At 39.1% G+C, this 21,486-nt stretch overlaps 1 protein-coding gene across 2 annotated transcripts in view; it reads left to right on the top strand.

Annotated features, from left to right (window-relative positions):
- LOC116690735 (CUB and sushi domain-containing protein 3) overlaps positions 1–21,486 on the top strand; it is a 286,959-nt gene that overhangs the window by 1,696 nt on the left and 263,777 nt on the right. For both annotated transcript variants that reach the window (XM_032517890.1, XM_032517891.1), the window contains exon 2: positions 14,090–14,312. In XM_032517890.1, the coding sequence (XP_032373781.1) occupies positions 14,090–14,312 (223 nt within the window). The remainder of the gene's footprint in view (positions 1–14,089; positions 14,313–21,486) is intronic.

Consider the following 21,486-nt stretch of genomic DNA (forward strand, 5'->3'; position numbering starts at 1 on the left):
TGTGTGTGTGTGTGTGTGTGTTTGTGTGTGTGTTTGTGTGCGTGCGGGCAGGCAGGCGGTCACGTGCGTGCGTGTGTGTACGTGTGTGCATGTGCTTCTTTCTGCCTTGGTGTTTCATATATTTAATGTTACACTCACTCACTGTGGGAAATTCTCGTCAAGCCAAAGTAAAAAGGCACATCCAATTCCAACCCTCGAAAATCTTTTTCTTCTGGATGTGTTTGTGTGTGTTTGTGTTTAGTAACATTCTGTGAACATTCTGTGGCTGTTTATCTGTTGAATAAATGTATGGCCGTGTGAGTACAGGCACTCATAGATATCAATTTACATGCAGGTTGTTCACCCTGTGAGTAATTGTCATGTTTGTGTATTGGGCTTGGATGAAATGAGCAGCATGCAGAGTAGCAGCGCCCACCGAGAATGAGCCAAGTCAAGTCGAGCAGAGTCAGGCACAGTGCTGTTTCATCACCACCCACATTGTGGCAATGTCAAACCTTGAGGCCACTGCCAATCCTCCTAGTTCTGTTACTTATTAGGGTGCCAGCAATCCAAGGATTGGGGAGGGAAGGAGGAAATGAGGAGGAGGAGGAGGAGGAGGAGGAGGCCTTGGTCTGCTTTTGGAAAAGAGCAAAAGAAAAAGTGACACAGACCGAGGCAACCAGGAAGAACAGTGGAACAGTTGGTATCCCCTGCTCTGACAGGTGACACAATGTTTGCAAAAGTAAAAAAGATATAAAGTAGATGGCCTGTGACTCACTTCACCTGGAAAGATAATGACAAAAAAAACAACCTCTATCTAGCAAAGTTTGTAAAGCATCACTTTGCTAGAGGTGCTTTTTCGTATTAGATTATTTTTGAGTCAGGATCCATGTGTGTGGGTGGTGCACAGCTCTGATTCTCAGTTTACAGTGTTATCTTAGTCACCTATCTGATTCTTGCCATTCCACACATATTATTAAGTGGAATTTGGTGACATTTAGCAACTTAGTTTTATCATCAATACAACTGCACAGTGATGTTTGACCAAGAAATAATGTGTTCTCATTGTGACAGTCCACCAGCAAACAACTGAGGATATCCACTGTAACTGTGTCACCTAATCCTCGGGGAATTTATAAAACTGCTTGACACAGACATACATTTAGGAAGCTAAATTTCAGGGGCTGCTTTTTTTAGACGGAACAAAAGACCTGGGTTAAATACAAATTGAATTTCTATACACAGATAGGGAGCCCTTTACCGTATCTTCTTTTGAGTTGCAGAACAGCTGCATGTCCTTCTTTCTCATGAGAATCGCACTGCATCCATCAATGGTACGATGATCAATAAAATTTACAATAATGAGAGACTCACTAACCTAAGAGCACCCCATTCTTATGACACATGCTTGTGTAGTCAATAATATCACGTGAGAAAAAGGAGAGATCTTCTCAAACTAAATTAATAAAATCCAGATTAGAGTTATTGCCACAGCCTCCTGGATCTGCCTTTAATATTGTTCATGGTTACAATATTTCCATTGAAAGGGTTACTTTGCATTTGTATGCATATATCTTTTTTAAGTGGTACTTTGCAGATCAGAATCTATTCAGTTTCTGTCTTTCGGGACTGCTTTGTAGAGGACAGTCCTGGTGGTGACCTCATAAGGAAGAGAAGACGGGGACATGATCGTCATGGGAATGTTGGAGGACCACCACAGGAGAGGACAAACAGAAGACACAGCCTGTCTCCCGCACGGACAGTAGCTCGTCAGATGACAAAGAACGATTAATGATAGTGAACAGATTGTTGAAAATTGTCCATCTGTTGTGTCCCACCACTTCTGTTTCTTGTGATTACTCTGCATTTCTCAAATTCCCTTCATACGTCCATGTTTGGTTTAATGCGGTTGTTGTTTTTTAAAGCTACATTGTGTGAGAATTTCTCCCATGTAGCAGTGAAATTGTATATGACAGCCAACTAAATTTCACCTGCTATCCCCCCCCAATAAGAGTTTACATTACTTTTGTACCATTTAATTGCTAACATCATTTATCAGGTTCCCAAACACATGCAAGCTAATGTTTCGAAAGTATCAGTGCTATTGTTATTCTGTTTATTGTACGAGATTAATAGTGTGCGTAGATGTTTACAATGTAGGAGAGAAGCAACGGAAGTTTGTGTGTTTACTATATTATATTTCTCTGAACAGTAAGAACAAGGTCAATGAAACCGAAATTAGCTCTTAGTATCTCCATCGCTTACACGCAGCTGTTCTAGCTGTAGCTAGTCTGTGTTACAACTGCACATGAGTTGTCTGCCAGGAAAATCACAACACTTATGATTAAGTTTATGTTACAAGGTAGACAATCCTTTTTCATCATCGACGCGAGGAAAAGTATCCTAGACATTGTTCTAGTGTTAAGCACAATCAAGCTATAGTTAGCCAAGCAAGTAACAACTGTAAAACTTCTAATTTACACAAATGGACAGAATTACCAGTCGAGAAGAAAGCAGGCAACTTTAAAATCCTTGCTCTTTCCATCTTAGAACAGCCACTCCAATCTTATACTTTGGTCGCGTTGTTGTTTTAATTCTCTTTTAACTCAGTTGCATGTCCTCGAGAACAGGCTTTCAAATCTGTCAGGAGTAAAATAATCTTCTCCCTCCCTGGCATTCGTCACAGTCAGTGCCACTGAGTGAAAAGCACGAAAGGTGGAGCATTGAAGCCTGTATGTCCCTTACGGGCTTATTTCAAGATGGCGCATGATTCTGGAAAGCGTAAATGTCAAAATTCCAAGCCAATAGGAATGCTTGAAAGTGATGGTGGTGGTCAATATTCATAAAAAAGGACAAGTTTGTGAAGGGCAGTACAGATTTTGATAATGAACAACTACAAACGTTACATAATGTAGCTGTGAACTCTATACCAGGCAGTCAGTAATCAGGTGGGTTCTGCACAGACAGTAATCTAGCCACTGAGCCCTTGATGAAGACTTTCTCTCAATGTGATTATGTAAACAGGCTGGAAAGGCTGCTGGGGCTAATCAGGATTACAATTTTTCTGTGTAATTACACACCATCTACGGGGAATTTAGGGCATTATCCCACTGCCCCTCATGTTCTTGAGAAGTAGAGCCGAAGTATGAGGATAAAGATGGACAGTCTCCAAAAGAATCACCTGAGCTCAACTAGAGCTGGAAGGAACAAACTACCATTTTCCAGGAGATACAGGAACTTGGAACAGTAACAATTTTACTTCTTGGATTCCTAATGCCTTTTTAGTGCTGACATCTTACTGGATTGCCCTAGTGGTGTACCAAAGTAATACTCCGTCTACCCTCTGGCCTCTCGCCCACGGCTGTAGGCCTGAGCCAGGCTCTTAGAGGTTGCTGACAGGCCCCTGCGACAGTTGGATATAGCTTGCTGGTTCTGATTAAGTCAGTTCTTCTCAGATATCAGTTTTAATATAAGCAGTACTCTTGGCAAGAGAGATTGGCAATATCTTGTCTTCAGGAAGAAAAATAGCTCACCGTTTGTTGGGATTAAATGTAATAGGCTGAGCAGCAGCTGCTTTCAGAGTAAAGGCTACAGATTCAAGGTAGACTGTTTTCTGCACCTTAGGTGCAGATTTCAGAGGGGATTAAACTGAAGGCCTGTTCGCAGATAACAATGAATGCATTTATTTAGCGTTGTCCATGGTAAAAATCCAGAGAATCTGTCAAGGATTTTGTCAATCACATTGTGGTTGGGATTGATGCAATAGCTGGGTTTACTAACAGTTATTAGGAGGGCATTTAAATGCAGCAAAGCATTTATTTCAAGTGAATAGTAACTAATGAACCAGTAGCAACATCGCTGCATATACATCCAATTATGTGTTTCCTATGTGTTCCTGAAGCACAATACTATCCATACCTTTGGATATTGTTTCCTATTAATGTAGTTAATTGTTTTCACAGTGTACCAGGCTGTATTTCCAGTTGTATTCACTTCATAACCTGTGGTCAACTTAACTTCATTAATCTCCATTCGTGGTGACCACTGCTCTTGTTTGTGTTTGTGGCTGTCAAATGCATTTTTGATATGTGACAGCAGAGCCGGTGGGCGAGAAGCATGCTCAGAGACACAAAGTGGGGTGATGTGAAGGTAATTGAGGAGGTAGACCGCTTGGTGGAGGTTGCCGTGATTCCACAGCATATTTCACAGCAATTAAAATAATAGGTGTGGACAGCCTAACAGAACCCTGTTTAGACTTTCAAATACACCACTTTTCTATCAATTTTGAGATGGTAGCACGGCATGTTGCATAGTTCATCTTGTTAGAAAATACACATAGACAGGTAGAGCATAATCTTAGTTGCCTTTGAGATGCTCTCAGATCAGCAGCTTTGGAAATCATTGATTTCTCCATAAATTTTCCATTGTGTTAATTGAACAGTCGATTTTTAACGTTTTCTAGTATTTTTCAGTAAGAAATGAAGTAGCAGAAATGTGATCTCTCATGCAATGCATTTTAAAGACATGTTCAGGCTTCTGCGGTGCATACTGAAGAAAAAAATTGACTGACTAAGCAACTGATTTTTGGGTTCCATGCTATGTACATTGGATTTTGGCCCTGGCCTGTGGAGCTGCATTTATTAAAGCACTTAGTCGTCAATCTTTGTCCATTTTCAGTTTAAAACTCAGTTTAATTTTGGTCATAGGAGCATTATCAAGGACACGCAGTGCCACCAATACAAAGAAGCTGAACCTAGGCTCAGCCAATATCATCATATTGCAGTGCCAGCTGTTTTAGACCTGTGGTCACAGTCCAACCTGTGGAATCTAAAAGCAATGACAGTAGCAGTAATAGCTTTATTGTGCCACTTACAGGCAATGAGTTACAACTGCAGTCTTTTTTGTTGTTCTTTTTAGAGCTGCTTTGTGTGTGTGTGTGTGTGTGTTGTATTGTGTGTGTGTGTGTGTGTGTGTGTGTGTGTGTGTGTGTGTGTGTGTGTTTGTGCTTGTGTGTGTACTTGAATTTGATGATTTAACATGCTAAATATAAGATATTTAGAACAGAAGAAAAGTTTCGACAGAGTTCTAGGACGAGTATAGTTCAGACTGCTTGGAGTGCCCTTGGGTGCCCTCACGTTTTCTTCTGAGAGGGAAGAAGGAGGGTCATATCTACACAATATCTTTTATTACAACAAAGCAAGAGGATGATGCAGAGGCCAAAAGAAAATTGGCAATGTAGGTGGAGTAAAACTCAAGTTAGATCTGCAGTGATTAGTTGATTAATCGATTGGTCGATCAACGAAAAGTTAAGCAGCAGCTATTTCGAATTTTGATTATCGAATAAAGGTATCGAACAAAATAAGTAATTTTCAAGAAATATCACAAACATTTGCAGGTTTCAGCTTCTCATCGTAAAATGTCAAAGCTTTTCTCTGCCATGCATGCTGGTAAACTGAATATCTTTTCATTTTGGACTGTTGATTGAATAAAACAAGACTTTTGAAGAAATCATCTTGGGCTGCGGGAAAATAACAGGAATTTTTCACAATTATTTGACATTTAGACAAATTATCAATTGAGAAAATAATTGGTAGATTAATTGATAAGGAAAACATTTGTTAGCTGCATCCCTAACTTGAGTGTTACTACTTCTACTACTAATAATAATTTTTTGTTATTTTTCAACTAATTAACTCTTTAGCTGACTTTTCTGTTGGTCAAGAGCCTGACAGAAGCCAAAATGTTAAGACCAGGTTAAAGATGTTTAGAGACGCAACATGAAATGAATTTACAAAACGTTTGAGTGTTTTAAAGCTGCAAACTGACTTGCATTTCTATTTAAGTATTACATTTATGCTGCAGGTCAGTGTGTGACAAAGCAATGTAAAATTCTTATCAATTCATTTATGTGATCTGACTGGTCGTACAAATATGTGATTGGAAACTCTAAAAACACAAATGCCCCAAATATGAATCTCTCAAAAATCTGTAACACTCATTACCTCCAGGTGGTGCAAAATTGCTGAACACCTTCTTTGCCTGTCGGTGGTGAGATTGACATGTTACCATCTGAAGGTATTCTCCTGCCACCATTACTTTTCTTTCGTAAAGGTGGAGCAGGTCAGCATGTATAGAATTGCCCTAACAATTTTCTGGAGGATCTGCAGCCATCTGAATGTTAATGAGGCGCTTTGTAAGTTTGTGATTGAGTTTTTAAGCGAGTTCCCAGAGTTCCCAGCTTTGCATCTAAAAAACATGTCCTCACTGTGTGAACAGTCTGTTAAGTGGAAGATGTTTACATGGAAATTGAAAAACAGTTTCAGCCTCGGTGTCTGTCTTTAGATAGAAAAAGACAGATTATTGTTCTGCGCTTCTTTCCCTTCATTCGGGGGAAAGTGAAGTGTTGATGTTATTGTTTGTTTGGAAGATTGGAGGCTAGAGAGACAGGCGTCCTATTAGATGTGTTGTTGGCTCACAGTTTTGTGTTGTACAGCAGCTCTCGCAGTGGTGGCCTGGCATCAGGTGCAATATGGCTCAGTAGCACTTTGTGAAGGTATTGGTATCTAGCCATAAAATACTGTATCTGCTGGGAAGTAGCTAAAGCACCAGCAGCATGCAGACGCTGGGAAACAGTTGTTACACTTGGCTATTCAGACACACACCTGTTATTTCCTTGTGCAATGGGGTGGGTTTGGTGTGTGCGTATTTGTGCACGTGCTGGCTGTGTTTCAGCGTGGCATCGCATTTGATTTTAGTATTTCTCACCTCAGCGGTTGGCAATTTTATACCACCAAATGGAATATTTCAGAGCCCTTTTCCAAATTGCAGTGACACACTCATGAGGTAATAGTCATTCGCTAGAAAGCCCCGTTTCTGTTTCTGTTGTATAGAGCCCATTTCCCTTTCATCGAGCATGCAGACAAGCATAGTGCATGGCTGCGATTATGCACATTCTATCAGTATGAATTGTGAAGGTGGAGCACGGCTATGCAGAAAAAAAATCCTTCTCTTTGGGGACATCAATTTCAGATTTCTGTCTACTAAGGTGGCTGTCACTTGCAGTCATCTTTGTTATATTCCTGGTTTTGCTGATGAAAAATTATTTTCTCTTCCGTCGATAGTTGATGTCTGTGGCTCAGGGTACAGCTTGTTGTAGATCTAAGAGAAAAGTGCTTGGATTTCTAAAATAGAAATTACTTCTTAACATAGGTCGTAAGTGCTACAGCAGCTCTGATTTGTTGGGGTAGACCCTGAAGATTCATGATCTAAAGGGATGACAGCAGACAACCAACAAAGGTTTTTTTTTTTCTACCCTGCACATTTCCTCTGATTAATGGTTATGTTCAGTGGTCAACACAATCTATAATTTTAATTTCCTCTTCTTTTTCTGGATTTTATGAAATCAATACTGAAGGTATTGTCTATGTGTAACACTAGCTACTGCTTCTCTGTGAAAGTGCGGATACTTTCCAGTGAATCGAGCCTACCAGAATGTTTGTTGACCTTTGTTTTGCTTGGTAAGGGCTCTATCTTCCCTGTATGTGTTCTGTAACCAGGTGTCACTGATGAATATCTCTATATTGGCTGACTCACCCTTAAGGTCAGGTGCAAATCAATGCAGTTTTTTTTTACTTTAACTTTGAATGCTCGGCTTGGTGCGGTTGCCTCTCCCCCCTCTGTTTGTGATAGGCCATCATCATGAATAATGATGAAATGCCATCCGGAAGAAGAGGCGTCCTTGACATACACAGTCAATTGTGAGAAAATGAAGTATCAAGCAGAGAGAAAGAAAATAATGCATGCCAAAAAGAAATCAAGGAGAGGAGCTTGAAAGTGCATAGCTCAGTAGGCTTGTGGATATTGGACTCAGGATTTGTTTGAAGAAAGATTCTGTGATGTATGAAGGGTGAAGGCAAAACACTTTTCATGCTTAGATCGACTGGTGGTCCAAGTGGTGTTCAAAACAATGCTTGTTCCTTTTTGAATCTCTGAAATGTTGCATTTTAGTATTGTTTTCTTATTCATGTAGTCATGTATTGATTGAAATTGCTTTGAATATGTGTGCACAGCATGAGAATTTGCATTTTAGTCATACAGTTCATTTCTTTTTTCAAATTTATGATAGTTAATAGCTGATCCCTGCATCCTTTTATAGTCCCTATTTATTAAAAATACAGGATATTTATGCTCCTTTTTATTCCACTTTCTCATCTTCAGTATATTTCAGCAGATATATCTATATGACTTAGAAAATATCACTCCACACAGATTCTAGCAAGTCACTGATTGCAAGTTAAGTTAAGAAGACTTTTTGGGCTCTCTGAGGCTCAGTACAAGTTGTTACTTAACACTATTATCTTTTTTTAACAGGTGTAGCAACTTCTATAAGCAGGCTCTGGTTAAAAAGTCTTAAAGAATCTTAAATTAATCTTAAACACAGTAGAAATAATACAAAATAATTTGAATTATACCTCTGTGAAGTAGGAAAGCACTCACTGAATTGTTCGGCTTCTTAAAAAGAAATGGAATTTTCCTTGAAACATAAACTTCCCGTGACTATGTCAGAGCTCAACATCCCAATAATGTTAAGACATGTTTCTTAGAAGACCCCAAGAACAAACTGTCTTTGATGTGAAACGCATCAGTAGTGTTGCTTTCCAGATGGTCACTGTTCACAAGTAACTGATCAACTATCCAAAGAATCTTGAGTTCAAGACCTAAATGCCACTTTGAAAAAAAATGTGCTCCATTATTGCTCTATTAATTCATTTAGTTTACCAGTTTACACCCACTGATGCCAAAGGGGGGCACTACCACATTTCTTTTATTGCCTGTACACTGAATGCCATCAATCAGGGCATAAAAACGTTCATTTTAATATTACTTTGATTGCTCTAAGTCACAGGGTTTGTTAGATTAGAGCAGTGTTATTGTCTCTTTGGAAAGATTGTTTTGGACATGCAAGCTGCCGCATAAACTGGAGACAATGGACAGTTGATAACAGACAAATACAGCACAACAGACAGCAGATAAATCTAATACAGTTTAAGGAAAATATAGAAAATGGCACACAATAAATTTGCCAAGCTAAGTGCTGCAGTCTTCCATCAGAATTCAACAGTTTCACTGCCGGGGGAAGAAAAAAGTTTGCCTAGCAGTTAAACCTGCCCTGCAAGATCCTGAAGCAATTACCTGAACGGAGCAGGTCAAACTGTGAATGTTTATTTCCCAAGCCTGTTTAATCATGGTCTGTTCAAAAATAGTCAATTGGGATGGGCAATCTTTCAAACCCATCAGCAATCATCCATTACCCAATGGTCTGTTTGTCACTCGTAATAATGTGGATGGCAGTAAAGGACTCCTCCTCCCCGCTCCCTGCTGCACATAATCATTTCTCTTTATGGCCCAAATACAAATCTGCCTTATTGGTGGAGCACAACGTATTGGCTGTTTTTTTTTTTAAGGGGGCACCTATCCCTTCATACACTAGCTCATTTTCTTTCATGCTAACATAAACCTTAAATAACCCACTTAGCTTGCAACAAATTATATTATCAATACCCTCTATGATGCATAATGCGTTTTCAAAATCAATCTTATTTTTCCTCCACACGGTGTACAGAACTGTGGTTCATTACCTGGTTCATTCGGCTCAAAATCTCTTTATCGCTGAGCAAAGAAAAGAAAATCCCATTCAGTAGTCTTGTTTCACTCTTTGCATTAATGAGAAGCTGATCAAGGCCAACAACCACATTTACATATGCATGCATCTGCACACAAACACACACTCATTCAATTCAGACTGATAAAGAGACAAACACATTCAGAAATATCATCAGTGTGCGAGACAAAGTGCCATTTTCCTGTCTGCGTTTTGCTCAGCAGGCATAAAAATCTGTTTTGGGCATCAAAAGTGTGTGTGAAAATGTGATATTTGTGTGTAGGTATATCCAAAAGGCCAAGGGTAAATGTAACTATTTGAGGAACAGCTGGGGCCATTCTTGAGCTGTCTGTCAGCCAGCCTGGCTGCCTACTGAGGCTTGTATATTTTCCAGACTTGTGCGTTATGATACTGATTCATATTTCTGAACCACATTTTCCCCACTGTGCAATCACAGCATGTCGTTAATTTGGTTTCTCATCACAATTTATGGTTGGTGTTGCAGCATGGCGCTAACATGGGGTTGTAGAAAACCCCTGGGAGTGCATTTTACAATTGAAGTGATGATAGAGGTCGGAACAGGAAACTAAGTGATGACAGTGGAATGCAAAGAAGACATACCGTAGGTGTAAGTGGTAAATGGATTTAATGCTTGTCCTCTCTCCTGTACAAGGAAACATGTGTTGTTCCTTTGAAGTAACAAGATGAATGTTTACAACAATGTTCTTTTTATAGATACAGCTATTATGGAGATGACAGTGCTTAACATATTACAAGCTCTTATAATACACGGCATTGAAAAGACCGATTCTAATTTATAATGAATAGCTTATAGAAAAAAGGAAAGACAAGGGGGGGGGCAATATATGTACGTGTGTGTGTGTGTGTGTGTGTGTGTCTGTGTGTGTGTGTGTGTGGCTGTATGTTTGTGTGAGTGTGTGTGGGTGGAAGGGGGGTGGCAATTGGTTCAAATGGCAGTAAATGAAAAAGTTGAGTGAGATGACGAGAGGGTGAGAAAGGAAGAGGTGAGAGTGCAGTGATGCTGAAGGATGAAAGGAATACATGTATCGGACAAGGAGAAAGAAGGAGAGAGATGGAAAGGGGGAAAATAGATATCTCGGCAGTGAGCATCTGTTCTTTCATTTTCAGGACATCACAACAATCAGCCATACAAACATTGCTAAGCAGTTCACTTAGTCATCTAATGCTTGACAAACAATGAAATATTTCAGGGACTCATAGAGCTCTATGGGTGCTGTCTTTGATGTAGTTCTGAGTTCTGAGTGATACAAGAGAGCTTAAAATAAAAGCAGTAATAAACGATTTTTCCATCTAAAAAATTGTGTGGCTCTAATTGCTACTGGGCATCTCTCTGTGCTTTTATCTTTAACCAGGATTGCTTTAGGTAGGTGTTAGGTTAGCTGCAGTTAACCACAACTCAAGTCTAGTTCACTTGATCATTATATAGCAGTGATTAATCTCATTGTCTCTGGTTTCATACATTTTTTTTCACTGTTTGACAGTCTCACTCAAAGTTATAAATCTATTGTAACATTTAAAGGGGTATTTTAGCAATATAGTATCGCCATTTTCCAAAAATTAAGGGATTCTCAATTTAAAAAAAAAAAGCATGGTCACAAATCAAAGCAACATAGAGGAAAAAGATCTCCTGACTTTTAGTGCTAGTATGGGTCCAGTTTCAATACACTGGATCCTAAATTTCCCACAATGCTTCTGAATAGCATCTTTTATTAGACCCTCCCTGCCTCCTAAATGCCCACTTTTTTCAAACCCCACACCTCCAATTAGTAACTTCCCGCTATAAAGCATCATGCCCACACGAGATAACCCTGATGATATTATCAAACTTTGGAAAGGATTCCCTCCAGAGACATTATACAACTGATTCCGGCTGAGTAGTACTCCTCGTAAAAAATTAACTGAATACATTTTTGTTGCTGCTGCCGTTACTGTTGGATATTTAGAACAACTGCATCATCCCATGGCCAGGTAAAATTTTAAATTTAATAAAGGACAATATATTCATAATTATGTTCATAAAAATGGAAGGGGTGACTTTCCAAGATAAACAATAGACTGAAACTTACATCAGTATTCAAGTAGTGTGTTGTTGTGTGTGTCTGCCTTCATAATGATCTGATCCTTCTGCTTTTTCTAAACTGTAACAAGAGCAGCAATTGCAGGTGGGCTCACTTTCAGTGACTGACATGTCTCCCTCAAACTTCTTTTTTAAGGCCATTTTAAATATTCAGTATGGGAGTACATTATTCTTTTATGTCTTCAATTGCTCTTCATTAGCTGTAACTTACTGTTTTACATACGCCCAGTCAAACTGCTTTATTCAGAAACCCAAGCAAAATGTAGCTGCTAGAAAAATATGTTGGTGGCTCTTCTGGTGGCAACTTTGTAAAAAGAAAGGCAATGTGGCTCCGACATCTAACAGGTAGGTTCTATTTCAGTTCGTTATATTCAAGAATGCGTGACAACTTAAGGTAACTGAAAAGATAAACACATCTCTATGTACGGACCACCAAGCAATAACAAATGCCACAGTGGCTTTTAGTCAAGCATGCTGCCACATTGCATTGTGTCACCCACACTTTTACAGTCATACTGACAACTTTGTTTGATCAGTGACAAGGGCTGTCCTGCTTAATACAATTTTCCGAGTACGAGTACTTGAAAGCAGCAATAATGGACCATGTCACAGGTTGGATCATGTTGACCCTGTAGGCGGAGCATCAATGCTGCAAATTTGCCATAATTACCCTGTTAGCTCAATGGTGGCTTGAAAATTTGCAATGTAGACATTCAACACACCTTGGTAATATTTTTCCCCCCACTGCATAAAGAGCAGCAGCTCATCACTAGGCACAACATCATAAACCAATATCGGTATGATGTATACTGTATCCATAGCTGAATCTATAAGGTCAGGCCACTTGATCACTGAATACAGGAGGAGTGAATTGGTCTCAGGGGCAGGTCAGTTAGCCACACAGTAGGTGGAGATATACTGTACTGTCACAGACTCTGGGTCAGGGCCTCTGTGAGGATAATATCCTGAAGGTATTGCAAGATGTAAAGATTGTAGAAAAATGTTCCAGAGAATTACCATACTTGTGATAACAGAGTTGATTTTTGTGAAATATAAACAGCTGCAAGGCTTTGTCCAAAAAATAATGAAACAGCTTGACAAGAGGGAAATGAATTGTCAGTTTGTCTCAGATTTTAATGTTTTTTTTGCATCTATTTATTAAAAGCCATACATATTATCAGGAAAAAATAGCTCAGCTCCATAGCCAAGTGATTTGATTTTTCACATACTGCAGTGTGTGTGTATGGCCAAACACTATGCAACGCATCCTTTACTTACTGAGTGTGAAAAGCTAATTATACTAGGAGTAAATTGTGTGTATGTGTATATGTGTGTGTGTGTATATGTGTGTGTGTGTGTGGAGGGGGGGGGGGGGGGGGGGGGGAGACCATGCATCTTAATTAAGCTTGCATTCCATTAGACAACGTGCAACACAGCCTCAAATAAAATGGCACTTTTTGCAGTGTGACACAGTCTGTGAGGGTACCTGTTCATACATTGTTTGTGTAAGTGTGGGAGTACACTGGATGTGGAAATGTGGAAGAATATGTGAGATTGTGTGAGAAAAGGGATACTGTGATGTCCGTGCATGAGTGAGACAGATTATGTTTGTGTACGTGTTTGCGTTTGCTCATTTACATTAACACCACAAAGGTTAGCCAAGCAATCAGGTTATTATAGTTTCAGAATGATAGTATAATGCTTAACCTAATATGTCAAGGGTATTGATTTTCAGCAAGCCAGTGCAGTGTGGGCTGGGAAACAAAGTGTAAAGGGCTTGTGGCACTAAATTGGAAGACCTTGCTTGTTGCTTGTCTCTGGGGTCTTTCTGACCCACTGGAAAGAAGTGGGCAGTAATGATGCATCACTAGCTTTTTGTTCAATACAGCATTGGAAAACATCACAGTAGTCCTCAATTATGCATTTCTCGTCCATAATGACAGCAGCAGTTGTTGCAACCTCGGCTCTTATACAGCTGGTTGCCAGATTTCCCTCACAGCTTCTGCCAGCTTAGAACAATGTGGATTTCACAAACAATTTGTTCTCAGTTGATGAAAAATTGCACCTGGACTTTACAAGGTGCACACAGTTGTTACAATAAAAATGATACTTGAAATAGCATCTGTACAGACCTACTTAAACATTTTAAAGCCATTTTGTTTATTTATTGCTGCATGGATATGTGCACCAGACAAAATTAAGTACATTTTCCAGAAGAATCGCTACTAATTATTCCTTTTCTTCTATGCATTTGAGCATGTTAAGTTTTTTTTTCAAATCTCCCAATGCACACTGTTTGTTTGATAATGAATGTTTTCCTTTCTTTCCAGGTTTTATCCATACTTGCGGAGGCACTTTAAAAGGGAGGAACGGGACAATAGAAAGCCCTGGGTTTCCATATGGATATCCAAATGGAGCGAACTGTACCTGGGTGATTGTTGCCGAGGAGGGAAGCAGAATTCATATAGTTTTTCAATCTTTTGCTGTGGAGGAGGAATATGACTTTTTATCTTTGTATGACGGGCATCCACACCCGGCTAACTTCAGGACGAGGTAAGTAAGCGGCCCTGAGGCCATGTACCTTGAAGGCTGTGTTTGAAGTCTGGCAAACAGGGATAGGAAGTAAGAGGGAAGGAAGCCTTCAATGTTCACTTCTAAAGGAAGGTCCATCTCTAATGTACACATGACAAAGACTGTTTATTCTTGTGTGGATTGGCCTGTGTTCAGTCTTTTCTGAGATGGTTTTGTACAGACTTCAAATACCCTCACAAAACTGTAGAATATTCTGATTTGGATTTAACATATAAAAAGCCCATTTTGACTTTAAATGTAACACATTAATTAATACATGTGCAATATTTGACACTAACTGTGGACAGTGCATAGGCTATGTATTATTTTTCAGCAGTAAAAGGAAGAAAAAGTACATGAATCTGTTCAAACACAAAGTACTGTACAAAAAAAAGTCAAAAACCATTTAATTTGTGAAACACGCTTTCAATGGTAATGTATTTGGATTCCATAGCATAGAAACTCATCAACCTGAAAGCTCTAAGAAGAATGTCCAGCATTTATTTCTGACGAGCTAGCTGTGTTGACTTCAGTGATGCATGGATCAGACGGCCACTATCCTTTATTCAAATGCTTCACTGGAGGAGACAGAGGTAGAGAAAAACCTGAAAAACAAACAAAGATTTTTCTTGTTTACTTTAGTCACCGAACAGACAAACAATTGTTTACTCCGTGTGGTTCCCGCATTCTCACCAAAGCCTCACATTCAAGTGGTGTGAGAAGACTCTTTTGTATTTATTTTTATTTTTCTCAATTTCCTCAGTATCTTTCTCTAACTGAATTATTTGGATCTCACTGTGTTTGATTCTATGGGATGCTATATTCACATTATGCAGATGCATGCTGGTAGATAATTTAATTGAATCAACTACACTCATGGTGAGACGCCGTTCAGTGATTTTTGCAGTGGAGGCTCATTGTCCTTAACCCACACGTAAGATATCATTAGGGATGGACATAAGATGCTGCTCCAAAAGGCAGTGAAGGCTAAGGTTTTAGATCCAGACACCATTCTTGAAGGTTTTTGTGGGATGTAATGCTGATACTTTTTATTAAACACACTTAAATCCCCAACATAAGCTCAATCAAACCCTTAAACCTTACAAATTGGTTTAACCGTGCAGGCTGTAAGCAAATCATCTTTGACTTGCCAAGTTAAAAAAAAAAATCCTTTGATATATAAATATTTTGTTGTTATGCCATTAAAAAAGGCATGTCTGATTCAGAGAAAATCGGACTTGAGGCATTCTTGAGATGTTCCATCTTCCTTGCTTTCCCGAATGCAACCTGCTTTACAGAATCCTTTTGTTTGGCTTTTTAAAGAAAACATTGACATTTTTTTATCAAATCTAAGTGCTCACAACAAACCTACTCTTTAGAAATATGTGTGCTGTGTACTTTGAGAAGATTATTTCTCGTCTGAGCTAATACACTCATCAGAGTTTAAACCTGTCACATCTTAGCGTCTGATTATCCACTTTCACCGTTCACACTTTCACGCATGCTCCATCAGAGGTGAGTGTGGGGTCCAGTATTTCTCTGTAAAACACTCATAACGACAATGCCAAAATATTCTGTTTCTGGCTCATTTATGTGCCTCAACTTCAGTAGAAGTGGGCTGAGGTCACATGATAATACATTGGAGGATGTTCAGCAAAGAGTGGCAGTGAAGGGGAATACTTCAATAGCTGAATCATTGTTGATACTTTAGCAGCTGAATCACTTTAGATGCTTGGAAGATTATGTTGCATAATTTTGCTTTCAAGGTCAGGTGTACAGTATGAAAGGGTTTGCACCATGCTGGCATCACTTAATGATCTCATATATATTAGGCCTACTCTTTCCGCAAACATTGTTAAAAAAAAACTCAAAATATAATTTGTTAGGTATGTGAGCATTTATCGAGCAATACCTGACATTGCTACGACATTCATATTGCTCTCTTCAGAAGCATTTGACAGTATTGACATCAAGTCTTAGTTCTTTTCTCTATAATAATAAAATCAATGTAGCTTAAAGTTAACTTTTTAAGTACCTTAAATTGTGCCCATTGGCTCAAACGTGTGTGTTATAAACAGAGGGCATTTTAATGCCAGTAATTTGAGTTTGATGGCAGTAAAATGACACAACATCAACAAGTTATGTGATCACACATGCTGTTGACATTGCCTCATATGCTAAATTACATTTGTTGGCTGTGAAGAATAACTGGTGTTGTCACAGTGCCAGCATTTTCACTTTAGTAGCTTAGCAATAATAGCTTTACAATTCAGTGACAGTGAAACCTTGAAATATTGATGAATCAGCTCATCTTTAATCCGTGAAAAGGTTTTTATACAGCAGGTGCTTCTCAATCACAATTAGTATCAGCCTTAAAACGGAAAGAGTTTTTTAAGGAGAGCCAACCCCCTCCATTAATAATACTCACCGTAAAGTCCCGCATAGCACATTAAGGAATACATTCCACATTTCCAATTGTTACTGAAGGCAGCACAAATCCTCCTCACTCCATCCAACACGTAAACGCGAACTGCATTATACAGAGAGAGCAAGGACACCTGTGAAACGAAGATGGGTGCAGAGGAAGGTTCAGTTTGGCCCGTGCTAATAACTTTTGTAAGTGAATTGTTTCATGATTTTTTTACCCCACTGTGTTTTGTTGTCATGGTTTACGTAATTAGACAATTTGCTCCCGTAACGTAGGCTACTAAGCTAGGTAGGTAAAGTTTGCCAGGTCTAGCGTTAGCTAGCGAGTCAACGGCTTTGCACACTTTGTTAAATATAAAAAGTTGAGCGCCAAATCTTCGTATTAATGTTGTACACAACTGTTCATATCATTGACTAGGGACATGACTACCAACATAGTAATATTAGCGCTATCGCTGCGTCTGGAAACTTAAGATAAGTTGACCAGAGCCATGGCTAATTACTGTTATTAGGTGCACCTGTGCTTTTCCTGATGTGACACGTTAAGATACCTCCTGTGAAAATTTCTGTTGTTGTTAAGACTTGTCACAGTGTATTTATTAGGGGTCAAAGCCCGAGGATACGTGTCACACAGCAGGGCTGTGGATACCTATTGTTTTTCGAAGGATTTCCCTATTCCATTATTCTTCTCCGCGTAAAACTCACGCTGCAGCTTAAACGGTACATGGTGGCGGTGCGCCATTTTCAGGACTGGTCCAAAACTCCGCAAAGTTTGACCCACTTCCACCACTAGGTGGTGCTATAGCATAAAAAAACGCGTTTGGCTCTATAACTCCCAAACCGTACATCGGACATTCAAAAACCATAAAGCCACGTGTTTCCTGGTTCCAGCTGAATCTCGTGATATAGGCCACGCCCAATTCCGCCTTGACTTTTATGCCTGAAAAATTGTGATTTATCAAAAAACAACTTTTTGGAATTGATCTTCACAAAACTTGGCACATATCATCTCCAGACCGACCTGACAAAAACTTGTTAAAAGTCTTTTTACAGAATAAAAATTGGGCATATTATGCACAAATTTGTGTTGCTAACTATGAAAACACCAACTTTGCCATATCTCGCCCAAATTAAATGCTGTTGAAGCCAAACTTTAGATTATTCCTTGGTATGACCCTCTGAGGCTCAAAAACAAATTTAATGAAAATTGGGACGCTTTGCATAAATACAGAAAGTTCATATCTCATGAACGGTTAATCCGATTTTTACGATGGGTACCATCTAGGGCAACTCCTGAGGCGCCCGTTACAGTGGGGTATTGATCTGCTGAAGTGGGTTTGGCCTATAGGACCAAGTTTGGATTAACCACTTACATTTACATGAATTACGGGAAATTAACAGGGTAGATGTACAATGGGTATCTGACCTGACTTATCAAATATTACGCATTTGGACCACTAGGTGGGGCTACAATGATGTCAAACTCCCACATTTTACATCACAAATTAAAAGTCTTTACATCCACATGTCTCCGAATATACAGTATACCACGCCCATTTCTGCTCAGTTCTTTTTGCGATATCTCCAGACTTTTTTTAACTTGTCCTAGGCTGTGCGACAGATCTACACAAAACCTGATTTGTATCATCTACATATGGCCCCGACAAAAAGTTATTCACAGAATTTTGCCAAGTTAAAGTTTGCCCATTTGACGACCAAACAAATTTTCTGTATCAAGCTACCAAACACATATCATATTATATCTTGGCTAAATTAAATGTTATTAACTAAGAACTTGAGGGCGGTTTGTACCATGCCGCACTGATGCTCTGTTCCAAATTTGGCGAAGATTGGCCATTAGGGGGCGCTATAACCATTTCTTTTTGTCGGAAAAACTCAGTGCATTTAAATGGGAACTTTGCAATTGCGATATCTCTGCTACAGTAAATGCTATCAACACCAAACCTGTGATGATTGTTTGGCATGCCGCTCGGAGGCTATGTACCAAATTTGATTAAGATAGGCCATTAGGGGGCGCTATAATCAACGTAGACCATTTTGGACCATTTTATCCCTTCTGAGGTCGAGTGCATTGTATATGACGTCATAACTGCTTGCAGTTCTAGTAACAATTATAATTGCACTTAATTGCCTTTAGAGAACAAACTAAAAACAATGCTTTAAATTGTAAGGTAGCCTATTGTTATTTGTATGGGGTTGGTTATTGACATTAACACCTTACAATATAGTACAATTTAAAACAACACACAAACACTAAAATTGCAGGACTATTTTATTTTGGGTTTTATGAAATTGCAATGGCATTAAAAATATTTTGTCTACGCCCTGTATTTATTGCCCTTTTATACAACAGGTTGGTCCTGTACTGGTATTGAGTACAAGTGTGTTACGTTATTTAACTGTTACTTGAGCTGCCTCAGTTCACTCATGGTTGTTATGTCATGTTAAGTTGAAGTTGCAGGCCCCTTCATTGACAGCTGTTAGGGGAAAAAAAACAAGTGCAAAGGTGTAAATACTATAGATAAAAGTAACTGCAGCTGCACCGGTGTGAGTTTTTAGCCATAAATTGACAGGTTATCAGAATTGGTTGTAGCACCAGTCAAGCAGGGGTTTAGATTAAAGTTAGGCAGCCAGGACATACTTTCTTATCTAATGTCACCTTTCAGGTGACGTATTTGTTGTCTTGTTCCATTTTTCCCTAATTGTAAATGTCTCCTAAAATTAGAGAAGATCGGTTTAGTAGTTCCTTCTGTTCAATAAGTGGAGTTGACGGTTAGATGCACAAACTACACTATAAAAACAAAGAGTTCATATGTTGTCACTACATATACCAGAAGCAACCAGGGCCTTTTATTTTCCTTCTCTAATTTGTTGCGTTTTTTTAGGCTATTTCTTCACTTAAACTGTCACTCTGTCGAAATATGAAAACACTTCACATGGTTTGTCACGTAGTGGATCTGTGCGCTGACGTGCAATAACGTGCAAGTGGCACGGTAACTGGCCAATGAAACATGATCATTACAGCGTTTCAATTGGGCTCTAAATTGAACAGAACTAAGCAACTTCCAACGGACAGGACACATTGCTCCACAAAACAAACAAAATATTGCATAGTTATCACAACACTTTCTATACAAACTGCACGACGTGATATCGCGATAACAATATTGAGTCGATATATCATGCACTCCTAAGACACATAGCACACAACACGCACACACACAAATAAACAACGCATGTTGCACACACAGCGTCAACTGCAGCCCCCACGTTAGCGAGTGTGCGGTGGAGAGAGTGAGGGGGGGGGGGGGAAAGAGAGGTATCTGTCACTAAGTATGAAGTTAGCAGTAACATTATGGCTGTGAATGTAGCAGTTTACCGTTTGTCGGTAAATAAATGTTACAACTCTTCAATAGAGCTGCACGGTTAATCTAATCGCAACAGCAATGTCAGTCTGTGCGATTATAAGTTAAAACCGCGGAAGTTGTGCGATTTGAGTAAGCAAAAAGGTATGTGCGTGACACTATTTTGTAATCCACGCTTCTACGTTGTAACACCCTTCCCTGACAGTAGTAACAACAGATGAAGCCATCGTTTCTTAAGAAGCTTGGTGTTCTCTGAACTCACTTTACATGGTCTTTACTGTCCCTTTTTCATCTTGGTTTTCCCCTCACACAGTCGCCACGCTTCATCACTCAAGCACTGATGTCTCTCACTCGCCTGCCATTCTCGCTCTAACGAATGCCTGATTTATGGTTCTGTGTTGAATCTGCCCTCTGAATTATGCTACCCAATTAAGCGCGCCCCTCGTAATAACGTCCACAAAAGATGACCAGTGGACAATCGTGTGTGTGTGTGTGTGTGGGTGTGTGTGTGTGTGTGTGTGTGTGTGTGTGTGTGTGTGTGGTTGTTGTGTTGTGTGTGTGTGTGTGTTGTGTGTGTTGTGTGTGTGTGTGTGTGTGTGTGTGGTGTGTGTGTGTGTGTGTGTGTGTGTGTGTGTGTGTGTGTGTGTGTGTGTGTGTGTGTGTGTGTGTGTGTGTGGTGTGTGTGGTGTGTGTGTTGTGTTGGTGTGTGTTGGTGTGTGTGTGGTAGGGTTTCAGAGCATGCAGACATTAGAGGTTGCACAAAGCATATTTTGTAACTTAATCGCTAGGTATTTTATTACACCCATCTTGAAGTCATTGGTATAAGGGCAACAAAATGTATAGTTATTTAAAAAATATTATTACACATTTTTGTTCATGTATTTCGTCTTATGCTTGTTTAACTTTGTATGTTTTAAGTTAAAAAATTCACATTTCAAAAAAAAAGATTTGGGTTATCAGATTGGATCAAATCTTGAAAATGGGTTGTTAAAAAGAGAAAAAGAAGAAATTTGAAAATCAGATTAGATCACGGAATCCAATCCTCGTTTTAATTTTGGATCAAACCTTCAGTTTGTGTTGTTCAACACTTGTCAGTAGGATTTGGATAACTTTGATCCAAAAAAACAGGATTATCCTGATCCCAACAGGGAGTTGGATTTCAAGGTAGATTCCAGAAAGAACATGTAGTCAAACAATTGGTCAAATAATACATTTTGTATCAATTAGTATATACTTTTTTATATTTTGCACTTGTGTAACCGTTGTTACAGTGAAAGTAGATAATAATAATAATAATAATAATAATACATTTATTTATTGAGCGCTTTCCATCAAAGTGCTTT

This window comes from Etheostoma spectabile, chromosome 6 (assembly GCF_008692095.1).
Source record: "Etheostoma spectabile isolate EspeVRDwgs_2016 chromosome 6, UIUC_Espe_1.0, whole genome shotgun sequence".
NCBI classification, from domain to species: Eukaryota; Metazoa; Chordata; class Actinopteri; order Perciformes; family Percidae; genus Etheostoma; species Etheostoma spectabile.